At 44.0% G+C, this 21,676-nt stretch overlaps 1 protein-coding gene across 1 annotated transcript; it reads right to left on the bottom strand.

Moving 5' to 3' along the window:
- Positions 1 to 9,010: 9,010 nt before the first annotated feature.
- SLC25A4 (solute carrier family 25 member 4) lies at positions 9,011 to 12,983 on the bottom strand. The gene is made up of 4 exons (XM_039468413.2): positions 12,750 to 12,983; positions 11,019 to 11,505; positions 10,388 to 10,528; positions 9,011 to 9,474 (listed from the first exon to the last, which is right to left on the bottom strand). Exons 1-4 carry the CDS (start codon positions 12,858 to 12,860, stop codon positions 9,317 to 9,319), a joined length of 897 nt encoding a protein of 298 aa, XP_039324347.1. The 5' UTR covers positions 12,861 to 12,983; the 3' UTR covers positions 9,011 to 9,316.
- Positions 12,984 to 21,676: the final 8,693 nt, after the last annotated feature.

Here is a 21,676-nt window from a genome sequence, read left to right as displayed (position 1 = left end):
CTTTAATAATTAAATTCATAAAAAGTTCAGTATCTTCAATGCCAAAAAGTCTTAACCTATAAATGATCATATACCATCTTAGAAAATGTGCTTAACAGTAATGGCTTATTCATTTCTATGAGTAAAGATTGGTAAGAAACTTAAAATTCACATCCTGTTAACATTTTCTAGTCCATTTTAATGTATTTTAGGCATTTAGAACTAGCCTGGCATAATGAAGAAACAAATAAAAGAATTAAAGACAACTGAGTTTTGATCTTATGTTTATCTCTAAAATGCACTCTTGTTCCTGTTTTCAAAATTAGAATAACTTTTATGTGCCTTACGAGACTTAAGAATGAGTAGGAATAAAGTTGGAAGGATGGTGTCAGTTATTTCTGTCTTTGAAAGTATAATATTTACATTGAAAAGAGTTTGCTTAAAATTATATTCTTAATCAGAATTTCTTTAATTGCTTTTGTAAAATTGTTATGGTACCACAATGCAGTGGACACTTTTAGAGCTTTAAAAAAAAAATGGGTTTTGTTGTTGTTTGTGTGTTTGTTTTGAGATGGAGTCTCACTCTTGTTGCCCAGGCTAGAGTGCAGTGGTGCAATCTTGACTCACTGCAACCTCCGCCTCCCAGGTTCAAGTGATTCTCCTGCCTCAGCCTCCCCAGTAGCTGAGATTACAGGCACATGCCACCATGCCTGGCTAATTTTTTGTATTTTTAGTAGAGATGGGGCTTTGCCATGTTGGTGAGGCTGGTCTTGAACTCCTGACCTCAAGTGATCTGCCCACCTCAGCCTCCCAAAGTGTTGGGATTACAGGTGTGAGCCACCATGCCCAGCCAATAAATATTTTTTAAAAGTAACCATGCGAATCAACATTCCATATGTATTCTATATGGGTAATAAACACTCTAAAACTGCAAACATCAGTTTAGGAATTGTTTTAATGTTTAATAAAACTAGTGCTGTTGCAATAAATTCCTGAGTAGCTCCTGCAGTGGCGTATCTGAGCTCTCAACAGCAAAGAGAAAGAATACTATGTTATGGCAGAAAATTGTATTTAATTTTTTAATTCTGGTGACAGATTTTTAATATATTTAGAGATATTTCTGGAGCCACCATGATAGACCTCTTAAAATTCTGTGCTTCCATTTCAAAATTTATTTGGCAGGTAAGTTGCACTATTTTCTCTAGATGACACTTGAGGTTTAACTGGTTCATCAGTTCTAGTAACCTTTAGGGTTTTCTAGATATGGAATCATATTATCAGTAAAGAGAGGTAGTTTGATTTATTTTCCTGTTTGGGTGCCTTTTGTTGCTCTATCCAGGACTTCTGATACTATGTTGAGTAGGAGTGGTGAGAGCAGGCATCCTTGTTTTCTCAAGGGGAATGCTTCCAGCTTTTGCTCTTTCAGTATGATGTTGGCTGTGGGTTTGTCATTGAGGGCTCTTATTTTGATGTAAATTCCATCGATGCCTAGTCTGTTGAGGGTTTTTTTAAATCAAGAAGGGATATTGGATTTTACCAAAAGCTTTCTCTGGGTCTATTGAGATGATCGTACGGTTTTTGCTTTTTGCTTTTAATTCTGTTTATGTGGTGAATCACATTTACTGTTTTACATGTGTTGAACCAGCCTTGCATCCTAGGAATAAAGCCTACTTAATCATGGTGAATGAATTTTTTGATGTGCTGCTGCATTCAGTTTGCTAGTATTTTGTTGAGAATTTTTGCATCTGTGCATCAGGGATATTGGCCTGAAGAAATCTTTCTTTCTTGTATCTCTGCCAGATTTTGGTATCAGGCTGATGCTGCTTCATAGAATGACTCAGGGAGGTTCCCATCCTCCTGAAATTTTTTTTGGAATAGTTTCACTAGGATCAGTACTAGTTCTTTTTGGCATGTCTGGTAGAATTTGGCTGTGATTCCACCTTTTGCAGGGCTTTGTTGGGTTTTTTATTTTTGGTAACTGATTCCATTTCAGGGCTCAATATTGGTCTATTTAAGGTTTCAGCCTCTTCCTGATTCAATCTTGGGAGATGGTATGTTTCTAAGAATTTACCCGTTTCCTCTAGATGTTGAAATTTGTGTGCATGGAGTTGTTTGTAGTATTCTCTGAGGATCTTTTGTATTTCTGTGGGTTGTAATGTCATTGTCTTTCTGATTATACTTATTTGGATCTATTTTCTTTGTTAATCTAGCTAGCAGTCTATTAATCTTGTTTTTTCAAAGAACTCTTGGTGTATGGATTTTTTGGGGGGTGGGGGAGGACAGGGTCTCGCTCTGTCCCCCCAGGGTGGAGTGCAGTGGCATGATCTTGTCTCACTGCAATTTCCACTTCCCAGGCTCAAGCCATCATCCTTCCTCAGCCTCCCAAGTAGCTGGGACTACAGGTGCACACCACCACGCCAGGCTGATTTTTGTATTTTTAGTAGAGATGGGGTTTCACCATGTTGGCCAGGCTGGTCTCAAACTTTTGGCCTCAAGTGATCTGCCGATGTCGGCCTCCCAAAGTGGTGGGATTACAGGTGGGAGCCACTGCACCTGGCTTTTGTATAGACTTTTGCATCTCAATATCATTCAGTGCTTCTCACATCTTAGTTATTTATGTACTGTGGTCTGAGAATGTGCTCGATATGGTTTCAGGGTTTTTAAATTTTTTTTTTCCCAAGACCCACCACTGAGATGTTTTTATTGAAATGCATGTTATGAGTAACACATGAACTCCCTCTGGCCCAGGTGGGACCTCTTCCCTCATAGGTGGGTCAGGCCCAGTGGGACAGTCTCGGTGGTGGTAAGAGAAGGCCTCCAAGGCATAGGAGATGGTGTCAGGTGAGTCTGGGGAACTGACGATTATGGCACCTCCTGGAAGCCCGGTATGGTCTGGTTCTCAGCTGTGGCCGCAGATTTCTCTTCATTGGCTGCCTCCTCTGAAAACAGACTCCTCTTTTCCACAATTAATCTTTTGGGTTTTTTAAGTTTTTGGAGAGACTTGCTTAATGACTGAGCATGTGGTTGATCCGTGTGTTCTGTGTGCAGATGAGAATGGACATTCCGTGGTTGGGTGGAGTGTTCTGTAGAGATGTCTATGAGGTCCAATTGGTCAGCTGTTGAGTTTAGATCAAGCTTCTTTGTTAGTTTTTCTGCCTCGATGATCTGTCTAATGCTGTCAATGGGGTGTGGAAGTCTCCCACTAGTATTGTGTGGTTGTCTGAGTCTTTTCATAGGCCAAGAAGATCTTGTTTGATGAACCTGAGTGTTCCATTGTGTGCGTATATTTAAAATAGTTAAGTCTTCTTGTTGGATTATGCCCTTTATCATTATGTAATGCCCTTATTTGTCCTTCTTAATTTTTATAGGTTTAAAGTCTATTTTATCTGATACAAGAATAGCGACTCATGCACTTTTTTTATTTCTGTTTGCATAGTAGATCTTTCTCCAACCCCTTACTTTGAGCCTGTGGTATCTTTACTTGCGAGATCGGTCTCTTGAAGACAGAAGATGGATGAGTCTTATTTCTCTGAGACAGGGTCTTGTTTTGTTGCCTAGGCTGCAGTGTGGTGGAACAAACATGTCTCACTGTAGCCTCCACCTTCTGGGCTCAAGCTATCCCCCCTCCTCAGCCCTCAAGCAGCGACTACAGGTATGCGCCACCACACTTTGCTGATTTTTGTTTTTGTTTCTTGTTTTTTTGTAGAGACAGGGTTTCGCCATGTTGTCCAGTCTGGTCTTGAACTCCTGGATTCAAGCAGTCTGCCTATCTTGGCCTCCCAGAGTACTGGGATTACAGGCACAAGCCACCCTACCTGGCCCCTTCCTGGATATTTTTAATGTTACTTCAGTCATTAGAGGTTATGTGTGCCATGTCTGAAATGCTTGGAGACAGAGCATTTTGGATTTTCAATATTTTCCGATTTTGGAATATGTGCATATAAATGAGATACCTTGGGGATGGGGCCCAAGTCTAAACTGTTTGATGTACACTGTATACACATAGCCTGAAGGTAATTAATATAGTATTTTTACAGTAATCATATGCATGAAACAAAGTTTTGACTGACACCTATCACAAGGTCAGGTGTGGAATTTTCTACCAGTGGCACCATGTCAGTGCTCAAGAAGTGTTGGATTTCAGATCATTTTGGCTTTCAGATTTTTGGATTCGAGATCAAGAATCAAAATTGTTTTTCCCAAGTGCTGCCTCTTGACTTCAGTTGCAATCAATGTATTGATATTTTTCCCTCAAATACAAAGGCATAAAACCTTGGCATTCTCATTAACACTTCTTCAACGTATCATGTCCTGTCTGTCCTTCAAAACACATTACTTATTTTCACTGCCATAAAATTTTTTTTTTTTTTTTTTTTTTTTGAGACGGAGTTTTGCTCTTGTCACCCAGGCTGGAGTGCAATGGTGCGATCTCAGCTCACCGCAACCTCTGCCTCTGGGGTTCAAGCGATTCTTCTGCCTCAGCCTCCCAAGTAGCTGGGATTACAGGCATGCGCCATCATGCCCAGCTAATTTTGTATTTTTAGTGGAGACATTGTTTCTCCGTGTTGGTCAGGCTGGTCTCGAACTCCCAGCCTCAGGTGATCCACCCACCTCGGCCTCCCAAAGTGCTGGGATTAGAGGCATGAACCACTGTGCCCAGCCCACTGCCATCATTCTAACCCATGCCTTCATCACATCATATTCGGGTAGTAAAATAAGCCTTTAGCTAGAAAAAGCTGAAGAAACACTGACTTAAGATTGTTATGTGGTTCATTACTTGTCACGTCTCACGTACAGTATTTTTAGTCTGTGTTTTGCTTCCCTGATAAAGCCCCTGAGAACAAGGACCATATGCTTCTGCATTGGTCACAGTATTCAGGCTGATGGAAGACCGCAGGGTGTCACTCAGTACGTGTGATTCATCAGTGACTGCAAAAATGGCAAAACTAAACTCATCTTTAAAAGGCTATGAAAATTAAAATGACTGTGTAGAACACATGAAAATCACATACAAAATATGTTATGTGAGACATGTTATAGGTATTTTGTTGTTGTTGTTGTTGTTGTTATAGGTATTTTGTTGACAGATCTCACCCTGTCACCCAGGCTGGAAATCAGTGGTACGATCATACCTCACTGCAGCCTCCCACCTCGGCCTCCTGAGTAGCTAAGACTAAAAGTGTGTGTCATCACACCCAACTAATTTTTTATTTTTTGTAAAGACAAGGTCTCCTTATGTTGCCCAGGCTGGTCTTGAGCTTCTGGGCTCAAGTGATCCTCCCACCTCAGCCTCCCGGTGTGCTGGGATTACGGGCAAGTCACTTTGCCCGGCTGGTGATGTTTCTATGTTTATGACTTCAAAAATGGTAAGAGAGCTGATTCTCGTTATTTATGGGAGTTATATACTACAAACTTGAGGCAAGCACCGAAACATCTTGCCAAGCAGTAAATACAAGGTTAGGTTCCCATGAGCCGCTGGTCACAGGAATCATACATAACCTTGCTTTATGTGTGTTTACACTTAAAGACACCTTATTTAATATATATTGTTGATCATTAACACTGAGCTCATGGCTCAGGCCTGAAGGCAGCTGATCTGACCCAAGCAGTTTCCACAGGCGTCTTAGCCCTTCTGTGCGTAGGAACAGCGCCTGCGCAACCTGCCTGGGGGCCATGTTAATTAGCAATGATTGTGCCTTAGATAAACTGCATTGGCCACTGCACAAAGCTTGGGGCCTTTTTAAACAGCAGAATTACTGTAGCATGAAGTAAACACGTGAACAGGATGAGGCCGAAATGAAAGGGCAGGTTAAGTGGTTACGGTTACGTGTCACCCTGTTCCACTGCAGCTGGGGACGTGTGTGTCATGCAATTTGAGTGTGTCGCTCTGTGTGTCCAAGGACCTTACAGTGGTTACAAATAAAGTTTAGCAGTGAAGCCAGTTTACAGAATGGAATCTGTGAATGAGATCAACTGTACTTTATTGTGGATTGATAAAATCTCTGATATTCAAGAGGTGCGAAAAAGCAAAGAATTTATCACATGGTAGATTTTGTTAAATTTTATTTAAGGGCTTGAAATTTGAATTTAAGGCAGCCATAAGTTTTTATTCATTGCATTATACGACTCCAACAAGCCTGTCTGGACATCCCCACAGTGCTTTGCGTGTTCGAGATTTCACCCGAACTGATGAAAACCCTTTCCCAAATATTTTATAGGTTCCCTGTGCTTTGTAGACGCACCTTCCCTTCTCACTCATTCTTACATTCACTTGCAGCCTTGCACCGTGTGGGTTTAGTAAATGCCGCCTCAACATAAGTGATGCCTCATATTTTACAGAATAAAATGCAATGGGAGGAGTTGCCCAGTTAATTGAGATTTCAACACAAATACTTGAGAAGTTTTTACTGTGTTTAGTATCCAATTATGACTATTATGGACTCATTCATCTTGTATCCTCCATAGTTTTTCTCATACGTTTAAAACATACAAAATAATGTCTTAAGAAGACATGATGCCAATAGGTGAGGCTTTAGGGGAAAAAATACCTAAAGATGATTGGGGTGGTGGTGGTGAGGGAGGGCTGCGCCTAGCAGAGAACTGTATGGGAAACGGGGCTGATGAGAAATTCCTCGGGCAGGTACCCAAGAGTCCAATGCTCAATTCCAATTTGACACTTTTGCATAAACCAGACCTTCCAGCATGATGCAGCGTTGCACAGTGATGGTATGGCGTGAAGGTAGGTTAGTGAGGGAAGTACTGCCTGTACTCCCACTAGATCCCAGCACTCTCCGGGTTCTAGGAATTCCGGTGGGTAAAGTAGCCACAGTGAGGAACTGGCTCAGCAGGGCGTGGAGCAACACGTATTAGAGATAACCTCAGTAGGAAGTGGAAGGCCCGACATCCGGATCACATGCAGAATGTAGACAATGCACAGTTTAATCAGTGTCCGTGCCTCTTCCCTCCCCACTCCACACCAGGCTTAAAGACTAGAACACAAGGAGGCTTCTTGGTTGGGTTGGGAGGACGCACTCTTCATTCATCCTGTCAGTTCCTCTTCCTCCTCCTAAACTCAGGCCCTGCTTTTAGATACGCTCCGACAAAGTACTTGCCCCCCACTAACCTGCCCTGCTTTTATCCTCTACCAGCAATAGAATGTGGATCACTCACGTTATCCTTAGAACGAAATGCAGCAGGACAACGGATCCAGGAGGCCTCTGACTGCACACGTGTGCTACCTGGCCTCAAGGAGACAGGATAGAGAGATACCTTCTTTTTAGCCCTTCAGACTTTATTGGCCTACTAGGGGAGGTCGGATGTGATCCTGGATTTTATAAAGCTCAGACCTTGGTAACTGTGGTAAAAGCAAGATAGCCAATTTTTAGCCGGGGAGGCAGGAGTGAGCTGGTGGAAGAGTTTGGTGAGCAAGGTAAAGAACAGAAGGTACAGAGACCAACCCCCACCACCCAGCCACCTGTTAGAAAACAGAGAAGACATCTGCCTGCCTTTTGAGCTTTGCCAAGGATACAGAGACTCACTTCCTCCAGGTTAGTCACAAGCTGGGAGACTATAGTAACTGCTTGGTCTTTTCCTGGTCTGAAAGTGTACAATTTCCAACCTGGAATTCTAACTATTTTCCTCTGGCTCACAAACCTTGTAGGTCTTGATAAATTGTTACAGAAGTGCTGGAAGATGATTTCTATACCCATGTTTCTAAATCTAGTTATTTTCTTTCAAAGTCTCCATCTCCTGCCACTCCCTTTCCCCATTTCAATTCCCTTCTATTCCTTCTCAAGCAAGATGTATTGTTATAAATTATCTAACAGTAGCATTTCACGTTTTCTCCCCAATTTAAGCGTCTTCCAGGACAGGTTCCTATCTTTTTTCTCTTCTACGGGGCCTAAGCGGTATTAAATACTAGCTTGATAACTACTGATGCTATGAATTGAATTGAACGTTGTTTGTGTCCCTTCAAACTTCATCTGTTGAGATCTTAACCCCCAAAGTGATGGTGTTCGGAGGAGGGGCTTTTGGGAGGAAACTGGGTCATGAGGGTAGAGCCCCCATGAATGGGATTACTGAGCTTATAAAAGGGACTCCAGAGAGCTCTGTCGCTCTTTCTGCCACCTAAGGATACAAGAAGTCAGTCTACAACTGAGAAGAGGGCCCTCATCAGAACCTGACCACAGTGGCACCCTGATCTTGCACCTCCAGCCGACAGAACTCAGAATCTAAGTTCCTGTTGCTTATAAGCCAACAGTCTATAGTACTTTGTTATAGTGGCCTGAACTAAGACAACTGATTTTCTTTTCTTTTTTTTTTTTTTTGAGATGGCGTCTCACCATGTCGCTTAGGATGGAATGCAGTGGCCCACCATCTCAGCTCACTGCAACCTCCCCCTCTTGGGTTCAAGCAATTCTGGTGCCTCAGCCTCCCGAGTAGTTGGGATTACAGGTGTGTGCCATCACGCCCAGCTAATTTTTTGTATTTTTATTAGAGACGGGGTCTCGTTGCATTGGCCAGACTGGTCTCCAACTCCTGGCATGAAGTGATACACCCGCTTCCGCCTCCCAAAGTGCTGAGATGACAGACTGAGCCACGGCGCCCGGCCTTGATTTTCTTGAATACTCCACTTACCATAAAATTCTACGTGTCACAGTTTTCTAAAGGGAGTAAAACACGGCACTTCCTAATCATGGAAAATTCTCCAGATTGTGAATTAAAGCTTTTAGCAGAATCTCAGAATTTCTAGACTAAAGGCAAGTGCACAGAACAAGGTAGGATTATGAAAGCCTTTATCACTTCCTAACCTACAGCAACACTGGATGAGATAAGATAGAATATGACCTGCCTAAGTTTGAAAACCGGAACTTCAGCACTGTAGGTTCTCATAAAATACATACTCAATACAATAGCTGACATTTAGGAGTTTGGCCACTGATTGATAAATGAATCATGCTAGAAAATATGCATTTACGATCTTTTAAAAATGCACTTTGCAGTTAATAAGAGTTCAATAAAATAGAAAGCGTGCATTAAGTGGTCTTTATTGGTGTTTCACATTCAGTTATTTCTTCATTATCAGTTCTTCAGTTAACTGTACAAGTATGATAAATTATTTTCTATTTGCTGTGGGATTTAAATGTAAAATAAATACAAAATACATTTGTGGTTTAATGAACATTCAATGAAGCATCTTTTCTGAGGTATTCCTCTCAATCCGGTTTTATCCCAGATCTTTTTACTTCCCCTAGGAATAGTCTATTAAACCACATAATGGATCTGTGAACTTGTGGATCAAGTTCACTGTGAATCAGTGAACTTGTGTTTAATCACATTAGACATATTTTTTGATCTCATCATACAAGACCAATACAAAAGCACCGCCCATGCCTCTCAACACATTGGACCAGGCACCTTTGAAGAAGGCCTTGGCTCCTTCATCTTTTGCAATCTTCCTCCAGCAGTCAATTGTCCCCGTGTACATAATGTCCGCTGTGGAAACAAATGTTGGTGAGGGCTCCACACGCTGGAGGAAAGAGACTTTTCCTCTGAAAGATCTCTGCACACACTGTTACCAGTTTTGTAAAATTAGGGTCAGCTGGGCATGAAGTCCCAGCTCCATGCAACATTCAACTGGACATCTCCTTCCTTGCTTAACTGGCAGGCTCCTCCTGTCATTCTTATTCCATTAGTTCAAGGTCAATGAAGAACTGGGACAATTAAACAAGCAATTCACACACTGCCCAACTGAAACAGGAGGGGCACAGTGGAGCAGGGGTGTTATGCTACGTGGTTACCTTTTCTATGGAGGACCAAATTGAGGCCCAGCCTCAGATTATACCGCACAAGGTTATGCAGTGACAATAAAAGGCTGTAACTATTCGTTGAAACATATGAAACTGCTCACACTGGACTGTTTTTTTATTTTTTAAGTTTCAATTTCCTATGGTTCAACCAATAGAAGCCAAAACTTTTTCTGGTACAACAGATTGCTTCAGGCCATCTCTACGCAGCTAAACACCCCGTCCCAGTAACACCTGTAGTAACTAGGAGGGAAGCAAAAGTTCTTTTTAAGAAGTAGCTAACTACTTCTTTTCTCTGGCTTTTGCACCCAGGCTGTAAGGGAAGAGGGCCTAGGGTCTCTATAATGCTAGCTACCTAGTTAAATTCACGTCTAAATATCTTATTTTTGATGTTCTTATCATCCCTTTGATAAAATGGAAAAAAACTTAGCCCTTATAGGACAGTTGAGAATGTTAGGGGGAATTCATACAATCTGTCTTCCCTATGTCCTTATCAAATAATTTTGAAAATGAATTTCCAGTAAGGAAGACTGAAAGGAGCACTGTGAAGCGTTCTCCTGGGACCAAAATAAAGAAGTGTAGATGAGTAGAGCACAGCTTACCCCCCTTCCGGCCGGACTGCATCATCATTCTACGACGAACAGTGTCAAAGGGGTAGGACACCAGCCCTGCGACCGCCGTCACACTCTGGGCAATCATCCAGCTCACAAAAATGTGCACGTTCTTGGGGTCAGGCAGCATGCCTGTGGACAGAGCCAAGAAGCCGAAGGGCTATGAGGTGATTGCTCTCAGCAGAAAGCAGGTGGAGAGAGAGAGAGGCCATTCCACGCTCTGACCTTGTGGAGAACCTGCCCCTATACAGGTGCCTCACATATGTGACCAGGCAGCCAGCAAAGGTGGCTGCAGCCCTCTAGACCCAGTGCTCTGCTTGGATCCAGGGTACTGGAAGCGGCTTCAAGTTAAACTCAGTAACTGCTATGGCTGTGTCGAGAGGGAGACAGCCTCCCACTTCCTCCTCTCTGAATAAGTAAAGGCTGGAGTTTATTTCAGTAGAGGACACAAAGAATCCTTTAACGATTAATTTACCCACAGCACCTCCTCATTCAGAAGCCTCAGTTTAGCCCAGAGACTAGAAAAAAGCAAGGTCAGTACATACCAAATCCTTTGTGAGTTACAGACCCCATAGGATCTTCTCTCCAGACCCCCCTCCTTCTCCCGATGCCCCTCTCTCACCCTTGGCAGTATCATAGACTCCGAAGTAGGCAGCTCTATAGATAATGATGCCTTGGACAGAGACGTTGAAACCCTGGTAGAGACCTCTCAGGCCATCAGACTTGAAGATCTTGATGATACAGTCGCCCAGACCATGGAACTCACGCTGGGCGGCACCCTTGCCCACGTCAGCAGCCAACCTGGTCCTAGCAAAGTCCAGCGGGTAGACAAAGCAAAGGGAGGTGGCCCCAGCGGCCCCACCGGACGCCAGGTTACCAGCAAAGTAGCGCCAGAACTGCTTGTGCCGATCCACACCCCCTAGGAAGAGCTGCTTGTACTTGTCCTTGAAGGCGAAGTTGAGAGCTTGGGTGGGGAAGTAACGGATCACGTTGGCCAGGTTACCCCTCCAGAAAGAGAGAAAGCCCTGCTCTTTGGGGATTCTCACCACGCAATCAATGATCCCTTTGTACTGCTTCTCAGCACTGATCTGTTTGCTGGCATGCTGGACCTGGTGGTGGGGAGGGTGGGTGACAGAAGACAGGCAGGGCAGAGGGAAGGGAAGAGGACAGGAGAAAAAAGAAGGTTTGCACTCCTAGATTTCTCTTTGAAGTAAAAAAAAAAAAAAGGTAAGGAAATCAAATGGATACTGAGGACGTGTAAATTAATGTTAGTTACTGGATAACAAGCCAAAATAATCCAGTGTTGCTTCAATTATTAGGGTATTTGAGAGAAAGGTGTTGCCCCAAATAAACTGTATAAAGCTAGCCATTTATTTATTTCATTTTCCGTAGGTTTGAGAACTGTAGGAGGTGCTTAACGGGGGAGAGAAATGAATATCACTCCTTGCCTCAAAGGGCTTTGGATTCAGTAGACATGATGGGCAAGAAAAGACAATTTCTCAGGGCAAGACTGATCACCCTGGAGATGAGGATCTTCAGTAAATGCTCCAATAGAGGAAGGAGAATAAATCCACTAAGCAGTAGAGCTCCAAAATTTTCAAGCAGATAATCCACGTAATCAATTACTGAGGGTTTGCTGCCGTTGTGAGCAATCTGCGGGGGTTTTATTGTTGGTAATAATTTTGACTCCCAAATTGGGGTCTTCCTCACTGAGGGGCCCTGACCTTTTGGGCAGGTGGAGAAAAGCAGAAGAGGACGATGATAAGCCATTGATGGACCAGGCAGGGGAGGAAAAGGTTTGGAGACAGGATGAGTAACGTGATCTGAGTTTATTCCAAAACTTGTTTCTTAATCTTTCAAAACCTCGGCTTCATCTGTAAAATGGAGAATAACTCTCTCACAGAGGTTATATAAAGATGAATGAAACAGCGTCAGCCTGCACAGAGCATTGTGCATGAGCTCCGATAAGGGAGTTCTCGGGTGATGATTACTTTGACGTTTTTATTGTAAAGGTGGGTGTGCATAAGACGGTGCCAAAACACACTGGCAATCACTAGGTGCCCGGGCCTGAGTGCATGCCCGCGCTGTCACGGGCGTAGCATCTGGCTCGCGTAAAGCGGCTCCGGGTGGGTTTCCATATATAGACACCCGAACGCCGGGCGCCACCCGACACCAGGAATCTGCGACTGACGCTGGACCTGTCTCTACGCAGAGGGCACCTTCCCCCGCCGGCGGGCGCGCCCCGGGCCTGTGGCCTGGCGCAGACTGTCCGCAGCGCCCCGCGCCCCGCGCCCCGCAGCGCGCTCCCCGCCCGGCCCGGCCCGCGCGCGCCCCTGCGCCGCGCCGTCCTCACCTGCAGCAGCAGTTTGACCCTCTCGATGGGAGCCACCGCGGTCTTGGAGACGGCAGCGGCGACGCCTCCGGCCAGGAAGTCCTTCAGAAAGCTCAAAGCGTGATCGCCCATGGTGGCGGCCGGTCGCACTCAGCCCGCAGGCAGCCCGCTCGCGCTCTCGCCCACGCCCGGCCTGGCACCGCCGCGCCGTCCCCGACCCTGCGCGACGCGAAGGGGCCGCCGCCTCGCGCGCGGCCCCCTTTATATCACCGCCCGGCTCTCGCGAGAAGAGGCGGGCCGCGGCCGGCGCGCGCGCAGCGCATTGGCTGGGCAGGTGCGGGGCGCCCCCTCCTCCGCGCCGCAGAGGGCATCGGGGGCGAAGGCGCTTCCGGGAGCGCGGCTGGGCCGGGGGCTGTGCCTGCGACTTGGGACGTTTAAAGGGCACATTCATGTTATCTGTCCGGCCGAGCCCAGGGAACACCGTGTCACCGCGGCATGTGGGCAGCGTATTTATAGCACAGGCCGCCTTGGGCCGGGGCGAAGCCGCCAGCGGGGCGTTCTTGACCCTCCGGCCTGTACGGGCCGCGCTCGGGCCCGGGGATTTCGGGCTGTTTCCTCCTCAGTCCGTCTACAGGCGCCCCCCTACCAGAACTCACTGCCTGGATTTGGACCTCTTCAGAGCCGGGCGCTCCCGAGCATAAATGGCCATCCTCCCAAATAGATACTAAGGTCACCTGATGCTGTGATTGCCTCACGGAATCTGACAACCTGCTGCCTCCCACTGCTTTTCATTCAATCGTTTGTTCAATCATTCATTCTGCTATGACATATTGATGTGTCTGGCACTCGGGGCCCACAGGAAAGGCTGGGTGCAGGGGGCCACTAGGTGAATTCATACTTGTTTTGGCAAAACTCTGTGACTCTAAAACACGGGACACTTGTTTTGTAAGCCCCTAAAGGGTTTAATGTACCACTCTGCTCTCAGCGGAATTTCAGCACGCATCAGGGCTGAGTGTTCTCAGTCAGCTGGCGCCTTCTTGAGGGTCAGTGCTGTCAGCCTTCCAGAGAAGATCCAGTCCTTGGCTGTATTTGCTTCTTTTTAATGGCAGCTGGGCTTGAGGAAATGCTCTTTAATCCCAGGAAATTGATTGCAATTATTTTCTTAAAATATATAGATCTGAGCTTTAATTTTCCTTAGCTTGTTTTTTAGGCAGTTCATGTAACCATACGGATTTTCAAATACAACTGTTCCTTCCCCTGGAATGACTGCAATTCGTTTCTAACTTTAAACTCTACTCAATTCTTTCCCCATGTTTGCTCATTTTCATTTGTACATTTAACAAAGTTTATTCATTGTTTTTATAAGTTTGGTTTTTTTTTGTTGTTTTTGTTTTTGTTTTGTTTTTGTAATGCTTGCTGACATCATGTTAGATGTTTACGGAGCTGCGGCTGTGTGTCACCCTGGGCCTGGAGACTTTGGTATAGCAGCAGTCACTCAGGTTCCTGGGCCACAGAGGGCATGGGTTAATCCAAGAGTCGGGCAGGCTAGAGTTCCAAAATCCAGGTAAGCAGAATGAAAGCTGGGAACTAGTGCAAAGTTGCCAGAGGTCAGAGCAGACAAAGTCGAGAACTCAGAAGAGACAAATGGATAAACCCTGTATGTGCTCATTCAGCAGACTCTTGTTGAGCATTTACTGTATATCAAAAACTATTTACTGTTATGTCAAGAACTAAGTGTAGCCCTGCGGATTCCATATAAGTAGACGTGGCCTGTCTCCAAAGACCTCACAGTTCAGTGTATCCGTCACTTGTTCCACTTCATTTATCATAGCTTCATTTATAGATTTCCATGGATCAGCATAATCTGCATAGTAATCCTTTTTCATTATAATCGTGTACTGTATCCCATCCCATATACAGGTAGCAGTTCCTTTTAAAACGCCATTTTCCTTTTAATTATGCATTAGAATTGTGTCCTATTTTTATTTTGAAAAATAGGCCAGGTGTGGTGGCTCATGCCTGTAATCCCAACACTTTGGGAGGCCGAGGTGGGCAGATTACCTGAGGTCAGGAGTTCGAGACCAGCCTGGCCAACATGACAAAAACCCGTCTCTACAAAAAATACAAAAATTAGTCGAGTGTGGTGGCTCACAGCTGTAATTCCAACTGCTCAGGAAGCTGAGGCACAAGAATCGCTTGAACCCAAGAGACAGAGTTGGTAGTGACCTGAGATCACTCCACTGTACTTCAACCTGGGCAACAGAACAAGACTCTGACTCAAAAAAAAAAAAAAAAGAAAAAGAAAAGAAAAGAAAGAAAATGAAAACTAATACTGCTATACTGAAACTTACACAAAGTTCATTTTCTCCTCTAAGTTTTTTTCTTCTCATATATTTCCCAAATTGAATGGACAGTTTAAGATTTTTTTTTTTTTTTTTTTTTTTTTTTTTTTGAGACGGAGTTTCGCTCTTGTTACCCAGGCTGGAGTGCAATGGCGCGGTCTCGGCTCACCGCAATCTCCGCCTCCTGGGTTCAGGCAATTCTCCTGCCTCAGCCTCCTGAGTAGCTGGGATTACAGGCACGTGCCACCATGCCTAGCTAGTTTTTTGTATTTTTAGTAGAGACGGGGTTTCACCATGTTGACCAGGATGGTCTCGATCTCTCGACCTCGTGATCCACCCGCCTCGGCCTCCCAAAGTGCTGGGATTACAGGCTTGAGCCACCGCGCCCGGCCGACAGTTTAAGATTTTTAAAGTTTTGCAGCTTTTGGTACATATTGAGAAATTGCTCTTCAGAAATACTGACCCACCAGTTATATAGCTGGGCTTTGGTTCTCCCACACTCTCCACACTGGCTTTAAAAAAAGCATCTGCTAGTTATTTGTGGGTTATTTATGAGTTTTAATTTGTATTTCTTTAATTACTATGAACCTGTATATATTCCATAAGATACGATTTAATTTGACAGTTTGACAAGATTTCCCTTTTATATAAACTTTTAATCTTCCTTGACTACTGCTGGAGTGAAAGCAGAGTCTTTATCTATATTAACAACAATTCTTTATATATTTGGGGCAATAAATATGTGTTGAATGTTTTTCATTTTGTTGTTTTCCTTTTGATATCGTTCTATTAGTGTTATGAACAGATCTATAGTATTAGGATATACTTCATGTTCTGATGTAAATGTATCTCTTTTGTAGATATAGCAGTCTGTTTACCCTAGTATATATATATCAGTTTATTTTTTTGTACTTTGGGTAGCTATTTTTAAAATGTCTAACACTACGTTTTATACTGTATGGAGGTATGGATCTAATTTCACTTTTCTCCATATCATGCTTGGGTGTCCCAATACAAATTCCTGCTTTTGTTTTTTGAGACGGAGTTTCGCTCTTGTTACCAAGGCTGGAGTGCAATGGCGCGGTCTCGGCTCACCACAACCTCCGCCTCCTGGGTTCAGGCAATTCTCCTGCCTCAGCCTCCTGAGTAGCTGGGATTACAGGCACGCGCCACCATGCCCAGCTAGTTTTTTGTATTTTTAGTAGAGACAGGGTTTCACCATGTTGACCAGGATGGTCTCGATCTCTTGACCTTGTGATCCACCCGCCTCAGCCTCCCAAAGTGCTGGGATTACAGGCGTGAGCCACCGTGCCCGGCCAATACAAATTCTTAAGCAGATATTTTCTTCTCTCCATTTGTCTTGTATTACTAAGTCTACTTTGTCATATATTAAGTTCTCATAATAGCTTTAATTTATGAAATATCCACACTATCACGTATTTATTTGATCTTCATTTTTAAAAAAATAAGCTGATATATGATTCTACAGCCACTTAAAAAATAAAATTTTATCTGCTTACATGTTTGGATTCATTTTTACTATCAAGTTGTTCAATTATTTAAATATCGCCAGAAAGATTTTAAATAGACATTTAAATTAAATTAAATATCAACTTAATTAACATATTAATTCAGGAAGCATTATCATCTTTGTTACACTTAATTTTACCAATCAGAGTTTTGGATATTTTCTAAATGGGAGATATATTTCTCCTTGGCTATTCTCCAGTTATCCTGTTCTATAGAGGGACTTATAGTTGGAATCCTTGACAAGAGGTTTTCCATGGAAAGTCATACTCTGTCCTCTGCTTCCGTGGACTTTCTCAGAAAAGAGAGGCCTCAGATGCCCTCTGGAGCATGAGCTGCCTGTGGTCACAAGATCCTGGTATCACTTACAAAGGCAGGGGAGAGAATGGCGCTCGGCAGAACATGTGTCCATCTGCCCAACCCAGTACTTAGTGGCTTTCTGCCAGCAGGAGAATGGACGAGGCATCTCGGAGATGAGATGTGGATGGGATCTTGGATGCTGGGGGGAATTTGGTCATGTACAAATGAGAGTAGGGTGTAAAATTAGTCTTTTGGATTTTTCGTGGAAGCTCTTATAGACTTTGCTCTTACTAAATTAGGAATAGAGAATGGAAGTAGCTAACCAGTAGGAGTCACAAGAAATAAAAACAGTAAAAGACGTGCTAATGATGGTAATAACATAATGGCTGAGTGCAGGTGTACATTTAAATAAAGTATTAGGAATTAGAACACACTATTTGTTCACATGGTAAATTCTAGCATTAAGCAAAGAGGACCAAGATATTTATGTATGTACGTGTGTATGTATATTTTTTACAGACAGCGTCTCGCTGGTCACCTTGGCTGGAGCACAGTGGTGCAATCATAGCTCACTGAAACCTTGCACCCCTAGGCACAAGGGATCCTCCTGCTTCAGCCTCCCAAGTAGCTGAGACTACAGGCACACAGCATCATGCCTGGATAATTTTTTTTTTTTTAATTTGTAGGTCTTGCTGTGGTCTCTTGGTTTTGCTACATTGCCCAGGCTACGTAGAGAAGCTTGCATGCCGGGAATAGACATAGTTGTGCTGCTTACAGGCAATTCCAACACAGCCTGGCAAGGACCCAGGAAGGGGTTCTGGTTGTACTTCCAGCAGAGTGAACTTCGGTGTGCTGCCTCCATCAGAACTTGTGTGCATTTTACATTTTATGAATGTTCGTGAAACAAAAAGTTTTGTTAGAAGGATTTGGCACCCCTTGCTAAATAAAGGAGGTTATTTCAGCGGGCAGAGGAGCCTTTGATTCATAAAAAAGACAGAGGGACTTCTCCTAGAAGGCACTCTGCTTCTGGGGGAAACTGATTCAGCTTGGCCTCTGGGTTGCTGGAGGCAGGCAGACCTGGGGGACCCTCATGTCACCCCCTAATAAACACAGGCAAACCCTGTGCATGTCCTAAAGACGGTTTCAGAACCTTTTTCCCCCCGCTTTTAGTCTTAGCACCTCTCCTTACTTTGTTGAAGACTCCAACAAGACACTTAGTTGATCATACAGCACAACGAAGCCTATGTTTATGCTTGTATAATAACGCCTTCCTGCCGGGCGTGGTGGCTCACACCTGTAATCCTAGCACTTTGGGAGGCCGAGGTGGGTGGATCACATGAGTTCAGGAGTTCGAGACCAGTCTGACCAACATGGTGAAACCCCATCTCTGCTAAACACAAGAAATCAACCAGGCATGGTAACACATGCCTGTAATCTCAGCTACTTAGAGGGCTGAGGCAGGAGAATTGCTTGAACGCAGAAGGTGGAAGCTGAGTGAGCCGAGATTGCACCACTGTACTCCAGCCTCAGCAACAAGAGCAAAACTCTATCTCAATAATAATAAAAATAAAAGCAAAGATAATGCTTTCTGACCATAACCACACACCTTCCAGGCTGGCACCTTCCAGTTTTGCCAATAGGCAACCTCTGGGAATAAAGCTGTTAACTCACCTAGAGTTGACTGGGTCAATTTTCTAAACACATTTTGAACTAGGGTTTTGTGTTTCACATATCCTATCAATCATTTTTTAAAACACGTGCTTTATTCCTATTATTATTAAAATCAATATGTAACAATGTTATCAGAGAGACCATTTTTTAATCATCTGTGCAACTGAAGAACAATCTTGTGCTGTTTTAATGAATGAGCATTTTTTTCCATATGCATTCTTTTACCTCATGACCCTTTCCTCATAGTGAGCTGTACATTCTGTGTCACTGCCACAGGAAGAAGAAAACATTCAGGAAGCAGAGGAAATAAGAGTCTATTCTTGGCATTAGAATTTCCAAAGAAAGAGAAAAAACTCAAGTCCAGTGGACTTTGTAGAATACTTGAGGGAAAACAAAAAGCTTCCTGCCCACAGCTGGTTGCAGTGGCTCACATCTGTAATCCCAGCACTTAAGGAGATTGCTGAGATCAGGAGTTTGAGACCAGCCTGACCTACATGGTGAAACCCCATCTCTACTAAATACAAAAAATCAGCCGGGCATGGTGACGCATGCCTGTAATCTCAGCTACTTGGGAGGCTGAGGCAGGAGAACGGCTTGACCCCAAAAGATGGAGGTTGAGTGAGCCAAGATTGTGCTATTGCACTCCAGCCTAGGCAACAAGAGTGAAAACCTCATCTCAAAAAAGAAAAAGGAAAAAAAAAGCTTCCTGCTCACCTACTCTTCCAAAGATTACATGAAGTTTTCCCAAACCTGGAGAGAAAGGAAGCAAGTTCAAGAAAATGCAAAGAATGAGAGGCTCGTGTGGATTCCGGGAAGGAGGGGACCTGTTTTCTGTGCAGCCCAGGAAGGCAAGAAATGGTCGGGCGGTGGCTCAGCGCGCAGGACAGAGGCAGCCTCTCGGAGTTCATCCAAGAGTGGTGAGGGAGGCGGAGAACAAATACCCAGTACTGAGGATTTGCTTGTGTCCACAGTGCACAAAATTAAGGCAGCCTGCTGGAGTGAAGGTCCCCAAAAAGCCCCATTTAGTTTTTCCTGCTTTAATGCGGTGCAGGAACAGCAGAGAAACATTTCACTTTCAAGGACACCACAGTTACCTGACAGCAAGCCAGACCTGAAGCGCCTCATGGATGAACGTGAGGAAAGTGTGACGTTGGTAGGACGCCCCTGATGGAACACAGGCTGAAGACCAGAAGCGAACTCCAAATGTCAGCACAGATAAAGATCCGGACCCCATGTCCCTTTCCCCATCTGTAGTCATCCATGGTGACTCCAGTGGAGAGAAAAGGGGACCCAGATTATTTCCACCACTTGACAGAATACAGTCTCTGAAGAGAAATTAAGTTGCCTTGCACAGTTGAGTTTGTGGACCGATATTTGTACTTACTGTATTATTTTCTTATTTTCAAAAAACAATTTAACTGAAGACATCAGAATTTTGGAAACTCATTAATGTTCCTTGTTTCTGGCAAGCACATTTTTTTAGGAAGGAGACTCAGATTTAATTTGTGGGGGGGGGGAGGGGGGCGAGGGAGATGGACTTCAGGGTGGTTTTCTCTATAAGTCTTTGTGAAATTGGTTTATGAGGCCAAGCGCAGTGGTTTACACCTGTAATCCCAGCACTTTGGGAGGCCGAGGCGGGCAGATCATGAGGTCAGGAGATCGAGACCATCCTGGCCAATATGGTGAAACCCCACCTAAAAAATATTTTATAAAAAAGCAGAAATTAGCTGGGCATGGTTGTGCACCATTAGTTTCAGCTACTTGAACTACTTGTGGGGGCTGAGGTGGGAGAATCACTTGAGCCCCGGAGATCGAGGCTGCAGTGAGCAGGATTCATGCCACTGTACTCTTGCATGATGGACGGAGACCCCATCTCTCAAAAAAAAGTTCATGAATTATGAATTTATATTAAATAGCTAAGCTAAATAAGTTCATCAACTGACTCCTTTTATGTATAAACTTTACACCTTCAACACAACATAATAGTCTTTTTTTTTTTTTTTTAAAGTTGGGGTTTCACCATGATGGCCAGGCTGGTCTTGAACCCTTGACCTCCGGTGAACCACCCACCTCAGCCTCCCAAAGTGCTAGGATTACAGGCGTGAGCCACTGCCACCCGGCTAACATAATAGTCTTTCAATAAGTGCTTGTTGAATGAATAGGAAAATAATGCACTTTAATTTCTAGGTCAATGGTTCTCAGATTTCTCCAGCAAGGGAGCACCTGGAACCCACCATCATTTTTGTGTGGCACTGTGAAATGTAGGGTACATCGGTGGCTCATGCCTGCATTCCCAGCACTTTGGGAGGCCAAGGCAGGTGGATCACGAGGTCAAGAGATCGAGACCATCCTGGCCAACATGGGAAAACCCCATATCTACTAAAAATAAAAAAAATAAAAAAAATAAAAATTAGCTGGGCATTGTGGTGCGCGCCTGTAGTCCCAGCCACTCGGGAGGCTGAGGCAGGAGAATTGCTTGAACCCAGGAGGCAGAGGTTGCAGTGAGCCAAGATAGCACTATTGCACTCCCGCCTGAACTACGAGTGAGACTCTATCTCAAATAAATAAATAAGGCATACAAAATTTGAATTGTTGTATCTTTTTGGTGAATTGAACTTTTTATCATTAAGTTGTGACCCTCTTTATCTGCAATAATAGTTTTTGCCTTAAAGTCTTCCCCTTCAGCCCAAATTAATAGAGCTGTTTTCCTTTGGTTTGTATTTGCCTAGTTTATGTTTTTATATTCCTTTACTTTCAACCATTTTGTATGTTTAAGTGTATCACCTGTAAACCTCTGTTTTCTTGTTCCTTCTTTTATTTATTTATTTTTTTAGAGACAGGGGTCTCACCAAGTTCATCAGGCTGGTCTTGAACTCCTGACCTTGTGATCCACCCCTCTCAGCCTCCCAAAGTGCTGGGATTATAGGCGTGAACAACTGTGCCCGGCCCTCCTCCTCCTCCTTCTTTTTAAAAGAAATCTAAAGGCTGGGCGCGGTGACTCAAGCCTATAATTCCAGCACTTTGGGAGGCTGAGGCGGGTGGATCACGAGGTCAAGTGATGGAGACCATCCTGGTCAACATGGTGAAACCCTGTCTCTACTAAAAATA

Source organism: Saimiri boliviensis, chromosome 3 (genome assembly GCF_048565385.1).
Source record: "Saimiri boliviensis isolate mSaiBol1 chromosome 3, mSaiBol1.pri, whole genome shotgun sequence".
NCBI classification, from domain to species: Eukaryota; Metazoa; Chordata; class Mammalia; order Primates; family Cebidae; genus Saimiri; species Saimiri boliviensis.
Note: the sequence above shows the minus strand (reverse complement) of the source record. Positions and strands in the feature narration are given on the sequence as shown.